Here is a 9269-nt window from a genome sequence, read left to right on the forward strand (position 1 = left end):
CCCCCCCCCCCCCAAGCAGGCGGGTAGGGTTGCACCTCCAGGACGGTGCACCTCGGAGTAGCGGGGTGTCGCCTCATCGGGCTCATTCCCCAGGTTTGAAATTCAGAACATGCGGTCTCCAGAGCGGGCCTCAGTCAGTGCTGTGATCCTCCAGCTGGGAGATGATGGTGATCAGGTTCTGCAGCCCAAAGATGAACCCGCTATCCTGACCTTCGTGCACAACGCTGTCCTCGCCGAAGTGGCGGCAAGTCGTGTGAGCGAAGTCGATCATGCGCACGTCCACGGCGGGGCTGCTGGAGTCCGCCGGGCTGTGGCTGGAGCGACCACTGCTGCTATTGTTGTTGTTGTTGTTGCCGCTCCCGGCGGCCCCGCCGGTGCTGCAGCCTGCTGAGGATGAACGAGGGAACCCAAAGGCCCCTTCTTCCTCCTCCTCTTCATCTGACAACTCATCCTCATCCCCTTCTTCTCCCCCGCGGTGTCGAGGTCGAGAGGGCGTCCTGGGAGGGTCTCCGTCATAGATGATGAGCAAGGAGCTGGAGTAGAATCGGTACGACTCGCAGGATTCCAGGGCAGCTTGCATCTCGCGGAGGCGTTGCAGCACCGGGGACAGCAGCTCGCGCCGCAGGCGCCGTCCGTCGTGGAAAAATTGATAGAGGGCCTCCTCAAAGCCTGCGAAGGTCAGCTTTCGGCCGTGGTACTTATTCATGAACATGAGCTGGCCAGAATCTGACTGGTACACCTGCAGACATCACAGTGAAACATGAGAACAACAGAATTAAATAAATGGGCCGGTGGTACCCTGACTCATGTGTCGACCACAAAAACAGGTTGACACAAAATTTTTGCTGAAGAGTCACTGGCACCATACGATTACTTGAAATAATTGACAAAAAAATGTCTGCAATTTATTTCATTTTGGTTGGTCAGTCCGTTTCAGGAAACACGAAAAGCTGAAATGATAGAGCTCCAGATTTATGAGCTATTCACACAGCACTTGTTAGGTGTAATTTCACTCAAGCAGGGCGTACCGCAAATGCTCAACTCCCAAAACTTGTATGTTGGAGCATTTGTAAGTTGAGGTACCACCGTATATAACAGTAATTAGAGCAAAGGTCGAATGGTTCCTTGTGCTTGACTTTACCTGCATGCCACAGAGTCGCACTCCAATGGAGGCCGATGTGCTTTGTTGACACTTTCGGATCTGATTGGCTTTCTTCTCCTCTGATGCGTCATCGCCATGTTGGCGAGTGCCCATCTTCAAGTCCAAGACACACGGTACTGTGTAACGCCATGTTAGGTTCTCCAAAAGGATGAACTCTGTGGAAGCGAGTCAAGGAATGCACAACAACACACCACATGTGCTCGCTATGAACAAGGATGAGTGTCACATGTTCAGTGATGACAGCAACATGGAAGGATACTGTATTGGTTGCGGTGCTTTGCATTGTCCTTCATCCTCTGCAAATGCTGCTGGTGACATTTGAGACTCCAGGGATTGTGTTTGATCTGCGGGACCATGTTGCCCTTCTCTAGGCTTAAGTACAGCACCTCGGCCTGCTGCTGCGCCTGGACATCGTCACGGTAGCTACAAAAGAAGAGCACACGGGCAAAAAGGTCATTGTTTGCGTCATAAAGTACGATTCCCTTTAAATGTGCTGCAAGGCAGCTTTACCTTATGATCTTGTCGTCTTTACGGCTCTGTCGAGCTCTTTCTTTGTTATAGTTGTCGTTCTCTAAGTGCAAAGGGGACTGCTTTTTGTTGCTCCACTTTAACATCTTGCTCTTGGGTTCGCAGTCGGTCGAGGGGTCCTTGTTTTCCAGGTCGCCCGATTCGCTATGAAGAGGGTAAGCAATGAGGCACAGGTTCCCTCCTTCGTCCTCTTCAAAACTGACCGACACTACACCTGTAAAAAAGAAGACAGGATTGTTTTAGAAGAACACATGAGCTTTTCTGGAATTCCATGAAGACCATTGTGCAAAATTTCAACCTTCCAAAGGAGGTTGCTCAACAAGGAACAGAACAACAAAAAAAGGAACAAAAGTCATGCCTTTTAAGTAAAACACATAAATCTGAATAGCGTACACATTAAAACAATACATGCCCACACAAGCTCAACTAATTAAAGAAAAGCGAGACAAGACTGAAGTTTGTCATTTAAAGCACATTTATTCAAAAACTCCAAATCAAACAGACAAGAATTGCTGAGTAAGCATGAACACAGATCATGCATTTATTAGAAAATACATACTCAAACTTTTACACAACCCCCAATTGCGTCAAAGCACTTTCATACTTTAATAAACTTGTAAGTGTGTGCAACATTGGAGGTGAACTTAATCCAAAGAGAAAGTTTCCCAACATAGACCACTGTACAGTTGCAGACACAAAGTACGTGAGGTAGAAGTTCATCACACAGAAAGCACATCATGGCTGATGATGGAGATGAAACAGATGTGGTCAATACACTGGCAGAAATGCGGACGTAATGTCCCATCAAAGAGCAAAACACTTTCACAAGACATGGCCGCTCTTTTGCAAGCGATCGCGTTGCTTTTGAACGCATATGCGCGTCAAAACTGTGGGGCCGAAGGACCCAGCAGCTTTGCCGCTTCCTGGGCTTGAGGCGTGTATGACGTCATGTGTGCTGACATCAGCATTCTTGCGCCTTTCCGCCTCCTCTCCAGTGTGGACCTATGGTGACTTGCGCAGTCATTGCCGCACAACCAGCCAGTGTGGGAACTTGTGACTCAACTGCTCACTATTCTCATTAAATGAGCATTCAGGCAGAAGAGGTGGGAACTCAGTGAGTACAAGTTTGTGTTGCCAGGTATATACCTGAAAACGAATTATAAATGTTGAGGTACTCCCTATTGATTTAAATGCCTTTGAAACCGATACAAAAGTATTTCGGATAGTCGTAGTATCGGCTAGTCCTAGAAGTGTGCTGTGTAACTGCTCAGACTCCACACACATGATCTTTTTATAGTATCATGCTGCATTTCGGAGGAGTCAAATAACATGGATGTCTTACCTCCTTAACTGATGCCTTAGGACAAGTGGATCCGTATGTACCAAATGTCATTAGTCTAATGGGGTAATATGAGGTGTTATGGAGATAATAATAACTAAGCTACAGTAAAAAGGTGTATGGGAACAAACTAATTTGGTTATGACAAGTCAGGGTTGAATCGATATGAGGTCTTCTCCTGCAAGACTGCCTCTTGTTTTCGCACTGTATGTTCTTTTACTGATTTTTGTAAGATAGCTTTTACTTATAATTGCGAATCACAATGATTTTCCTTGTGAAGGACACACGATATATAAATAAAGGTGACTTGCCTTGCCTTACAGACCCACCGACATGGTCAGGATGAAGTCTCTGCATCAGTTGTGCGCACACTATCAGAAGCACTGACCTTACTTTTAATATTTATTCCATGACACTAGGGATTACACATTTTCATTTTGTTGAATATTGGCATTGGTAGTCGACAACAGATGAAGAAAATTGTTCGCTTTAATTTATTAAAATTGCTTCTGATCCTGGGAACTTTAAAATTTTAAAAATTATTTACTGTATTAAAGCATAGCAAGCTATCGTTAAGTTTTCAGTTGACCTTATTAAGCTAAAGTCCTTCTGAGCTCCCTAAACTTTTTGTTAGAATTTTACAACTAAGATTTCGATTGTCAGTTAAGATATTGCAACAATGTGAATAGTTGTGAGTTTGTATGTTTTTTTTTTAAATTATTATATTATTACAATATTGACAGTTGTATTGAAAATGATCTGCTTCAATTAAAGTTGGTTACCTCCTTGACTACCAATAATCGGTGTCACCCGTGAAAAATATATATCTATCTCTGAAACATACTGTATTAAATGTCCAACATTTAAGCCTGTGTGCTGCGTTGTAAAGGTTAGGGCCTTAAGAAGTAGTGAATGTGTACACATTAACGTTTCATAATCAACACCCACGATGAGCATGATGAATTTTTGTTTGTCCTGGCATTGGGTATCGATTTGGAACTGCTCCAGACGGTGCATATGTTACGGTTTCGTGTTACATTAGTTTTTTCCTGCTTTGATGGTTTCTATAATTGTAATTTTGAGAATGGGATTATCAAGAGGGTGGATGAAGTCGTGTGAGACACTTAAGGCCCAGCTACCAATGCAAGGCCCGTCCCTGCTTTGCTATCCACCGAGAACACGATTGAGGTCTTATCAAATCTACAGATAACGTTTTGTAAAATATTGTCTGGTTGTCACATTATGTTCAAACGAATCTTACCGTTAACTATTCAAGCGAACATCCACGTGTAAGAGCAGCCAACAGATCGTTACATAATGCTTAGCATCCAGATTAGAAACATGCAAGCTAGCTTGTCACCGCCATGCCAGACGCGCTCCGTTTTGGAAACGGTCTTACCTTTATACTGAGGGGTGAATTTCCTCATTTCGGCAGGGAGGCTCTTGTAAAACTGATGCTCCCGGGGAATGAGCGGCTTGCAGATGGTCTGCTCCCCAAATCGCAGCACGCAGGAGTGTCCCCCAACCTGGTGCACGAAGGGTTCAAGCATCACCCCCTTTCCCGAAAAGGGAGTCCCATCCGCCTGCATGAGGGCTTCCAGAGCGGGACTCATCCTCACTGCGCATCGGACATCTGAGGGTGTTGGACCCACGTCGCACGCGAGGCAAGAGGCACGGCCGCTTGCCTGGCTCCCTATCCTGGACCCGTTTCCTATTTGGCCCAGAGGGGGCGCTGCCGGTCGCCTGCTCAAAAACAAAGGCTGAGCAGGAAGGACGGAAGCAAGAAAATCCTTTATACACTTCGCGTCACCTGCACTGGGACAGTGTTTAGCCCTCTTCAGTAAAACTATGGAGTCTCCGCGATTAATTTCGTGTCATCAAACGCTACGTGTGCGTCACTAAAGGCAGATAAAAACGTATTGGCTTGACGTAGATATTTACTGTCCCAGTACTGGTGCTCAACTGACGCACGAGCTAATGTCCCTGCCTGGTAAAGATCAGGAAGCTCCGCCTAAAGCCACGCCTCCCCAGCAAGGCCCAGCCAATCACGAAGGCGCTGTTGTCGCTGGGAGGAGACAAGACGTCTCAGAGAGGATCACGCAAACAAAGGGGAGAGAGAGAGAGCGAGAGAGAGAGAAAGAAAAATAACAGGGGGAGGGGAGAACAGGAAAAATACGAGACAAAAACACAACACTGAAGCCTTTTTTTTTGGGGGGGGGGGGTGTTGTTTACTTAGGTTGCTGGTTCTTCACTTTTATTGACAATATGCAGCTTTGCATTTGGTCTTGAAATGTCAAATAGTAAAACAAACCCAAGAAGAACTTGTAAAATGCCCATTATTTGTTTTCATTAGGATACATTACATGTCATCACAATCCGAAAATGTAAACTGTTGACCAGAGCTGGGCACTTGAGCCCTTTTTGCTGTCAATCCCCCCACCGCTATCTCTGTATGGAGCTGGCCTGATTCATAAAAATTGTTGCCCGACCATTCCGCCCTCAGGACGGACTGCCCAATTCCACTGTTTACTACTGATTCTGGAGGACTGATTCAGATTAGATGGACAAGGAAGAACATAGATCAGAAATCTGGACAAAAAAAAAAATCTTACATTCACATACACTACTGGAAGCAGTCATACAAGAGATATGCTACCAATTGAAGAGAATAGACTGTTGGAAATAAATGACCAGTAATACAATTTTATGGAACAAATATAAGAATTTAGGTAAGTAGGTCAGTGCTTCTGATTGTGTTGACCCTGACAGCCCACCTGTGCAGTAGGAATATTCCATCTAAAAATACACATTTTAACGGCAAGTTGAGCACAAACCCTTTTTAAAAAAAAACCAAAAAAACATCCAGACCACTTGACATATTTGCAGTAATTACGTTAGCTTGTTCACATGTTGCCCACTGCATTGCACTGGAGCCCACCAGCAGGAAACCTGACACACTGACTCTCACAGAGCCCCCCCCCCACTTGTGGTGGATCAACAGCCAACAGCAGAGCATGCAGTGTACACGTTGTAACAATCCAACGTCTCATGGGAATTGTATGTCCAAACTGAAAACCTGTGAGAGTGCAGACGTAGGGGCTCATCAAGTCAGCTAGTTTGACCGTTTCACACCGGACATGCTGATCAGGCGCTCTGTGTGGTCGCAGGCTGGTGGAGTGTTGTCCACTATGTAAACTTTGTCGTATGGCATACGTGTTAGTCAAATTCAAGGCCCGTGGGCCAGATCTGCTGAAATATATTACTTGACTTCTGTTCAAACCAAGTCATAAAATAATAAAAATCAAATGCAGGGGCAATTATGTAGCATGACGGGGTAATATCTAGGGCTCCCCCACACACACAACATTAGGTAAATTGATTATGTTCCTTCCTAAAAGAATATCAGCTGTTGTTTCATTTGAAATGTTTTGAAATCTGTTTACACAAAATATAAGCAGTTTTGTTCGCATCCTCAGGGCAACGTTAATGACCATGTCCGTGTTGAAAACATGTCTGACACTCTTGTACATAGGGGCTTTCTAAAAGCATCACATTGCCTGACACCATCCCCTAAGCGAGATCACCTGGGTAGGGGAATTGTTGACCAGTGTGTTGGGTGGATGACATTATTGTCAGCATGTCAAGTCAGGTGTCAGTTGCTGTTTTTGGTTGTGGGTGTAAAAGTGTCATGGTTTTAATTGTTTTTTTTGTCTTTAGTCATAACATGGGATGCGGGGTTGAAGTATTCATTTGCTGGAGGTGACTTCAGTCTACTAAATACGGTATAAGCCAATTCAAATGTGAACGTGTTAAACAACATGAAGTGTGAAATCCACAGATGTCTATCTTAGCCTCAAGATTTTTATTTTTGTGAGCCAGTTCAGAAAAAAAAATGTCTCTGAAATTTATTTATTAGATTTTACTCGTCTAACACCAGATATATCGAACAGCCGACTTGACATTTTATTTAAATGTATGTGGTGTTCGTCTTGCTAATATGTAGCCACTTAGCATTACAATGCTAAGGTGTAGGGGTCTACGTGACGTAACCAGGACATTTCCTGGAAGTGCCTCTGAACGTGTCGACCACATGGGCTGGGTCTTCCTAAGAATTCCACCTGCACTTGTCATCCTGTTCCCATTAGTATCACAGATGTGACACATTTTGAATCAATGTGCCACATAAGCATTGTTCTTATAGATAAGTGATGTCCTTTCTTTTGCAAATATATCTGAGAGTTTCATCTTATTTTTTCAATACATTACTGAGCTAACAGCTAGCCTAACGTTTGGCTCAGTGGAAAGCCAAATGCCATTCATTCTCACCGTGCTTCAGGAATTCTGACTAAATGGGACTGGTGTTTTTGAGTGATAGTCAACCTAATGGGTCAGACTAGTGTGTCACTGCTTACAGACTAATCACACTAATCTCTGATGTTCCAGTTCAGCACTGGGATTACAAATGGAAAGAAAGAATCCCAGAGCCAGACAGAGAAAGGATTAAATGCTCAGCCCTTAAACAGTACACTATTTCTTTTCTCTCTTATGTTGCCTGGGAAGGACTTTCCGGTAGCCTCAATTTGACGAGGTTGAGGTGATCATGTTCCGCCACACCATTCAAAAGAAAATGGTCTTCCCCAACTGTAATTACAAAGTTGGCCGCATAAAAATATCCATTGAAGTCTTTTTGCCCTTGTCACCCTGGCCGCTGTTTCGTCAGTGTTTAGCTAGCTCTTCTCATGTCATGGGTCTCTGCGCAAGGACAATAGACACAGCCAGTACCACCAGGTCGTCAGTCCAGCAGTGACTCAGGGCAGTGATGTAATCTCTAACAACCTTTTTCACACACATTGTACATTTCAGATATCAGAATTCCAAGCAGAGTAGGCCTGGTAATGAGCCTTCAGAATTCTCATCTTCATTGGAACGTAACTCTATAAAGTACACTGGACACGGTACATTACAAGGATGCACTTGTCTTATGGCTCAGTGACCTTATTAGTGAACACATGAGTAGAACATCACGAACATTCCAATGGTATCTAGTTCCAGGCATGTGAATATGATCATCACTATTTGTTGAATGAAATCACCTGATACGGTGAAGCTAAGTGGAACATTGTAAGCACAAGCTGTTGGTGAAGTGTAAGCACAAGCTGTTGGTGCTGGCCAATGTCCAAAGTTTTTAGTAACATTTGAAGAGTTCTGTCATGCTAAGTGTAGCTTTAACTGACCAGTCAGAGAGCGAGTATCCAATCATGTCTCCGATGCAAGGTTATTATCGTAAACGAAAACGAACGAAATAACGAAAACTAAAATTAACAAAATAAAATAAAAAGTAAAATGTTTTGGGTTAAAACGAACGATAATCATGGAGAAAATATCCTTAGATTTTTTTCTTTGTAAACTTTTTGTGATCATTTAAACTCATGTCACTGCCGGATTTCCGACAGTTTGTACAACCGTACGGCACCTTGACGTGTCATGGGTATAAGACAACATAATAATGGCATAATCGCGAAAGTTGGGATAAAATGTCGGAAAAAGTTGGGATAAAACGGCCTTTCAAAAATGTTTCATTTTTTTTCAATTAAGTTGTACGGATTATAGATCACAGTAATGGTGGAGTAACTTTTCAAATGAATTCGCGTCATTTTCAATGTCACAAAAAAATAGCTTTGCAAAAAGGGTGTGTAGACTAAAACCACTACGTTTAGCAACATTTTCAGTATGTTGTGCGTTTCATTTGCTATTTGACTTTAGAAGCAGCATTACTGTACTTTTCTGGGACTTATTGTTCATAAGTTAAAGTGATCTGTTATGTTTTTTTTTTGTTTATGGTTATTCAGAATTATTGTTTGTAAGTTACTAACTTTTTTAAAGTTATTAATGAGCAATACTGTTACCTTTAAAAAAAAAAATATATATATATATATATCACCAGACAAATGCAACACGTTACGAAAAACTCCAACAAAAAAGTAATAAAAAGCACCTAAAACGAAGCACTTTCCCCAAAACCAAAACTAATAAAATGTAATCAATCTATTTTAAAAATGAATTAAAACTAACTGAAATAGAAATAAAAAGTCAAAACAAAATTAAAAACTAAACTAAAAACAAAAATCCAAAAATATACCAACCCTGTTCTGATGACCTGCAAGTTTTTGTGCAACATTTATGGCATACTTTTCTAAAAATGTTGGCCCAACTCTCTTGGAATTTGGACTTTTTCTTTCA

The 9269-nt window shown here is 42.8% G+C and overlaps 1 protein-coding gene across 1 annotated transcript; it reads right to left on the reverse strand.

Annotated features, from left to right (window-relative positions):
• On the reverse strand, positions 1-5008 carry ip6k2b (inositol hexakisphosphate kinase 2b). The gene is made up of 5 exons (XM_088309433.1): positions 4429-5008; positions 1673-1904; positions 1422-1585; positions 1142-1317; positions 1-739 (listed from the first exon to the last, which is right to left on the reverse strand). The coding sequence occupies exons 1-5, from the start codon at positions 4640-4642 to the stop codon at positions 131-133; spliced, it is 1395 nt and encodes a 464-aa protein (XP_088165559.1). The 5' UTR covers positions 4643-5008; the 3' UTR covers positions 1-130.
• Positions 5009-9269: the final 4261 nt, after the last annotated feature.

The sequence above is a fragment of the Idiotropiscis lumnitzeri genome, chromosome 11, assembly GCF_059441095.1.
Source record: "Idiotropiscis lumnitzeri isolate Australia: NSW breed Sydney's pygmy pipehorse chromosome 11, RoL_Ilum_1.0, whole genome shotgun sequence".
In the NCBI taxonomy this organism is placed as follows: Eukaryota; Metazoa; Chordata; class Actinopteri; order Syngnathiformes; family Syngnathidae; genus Idiotropiscis; species Idiotropiscis lumnitzeri.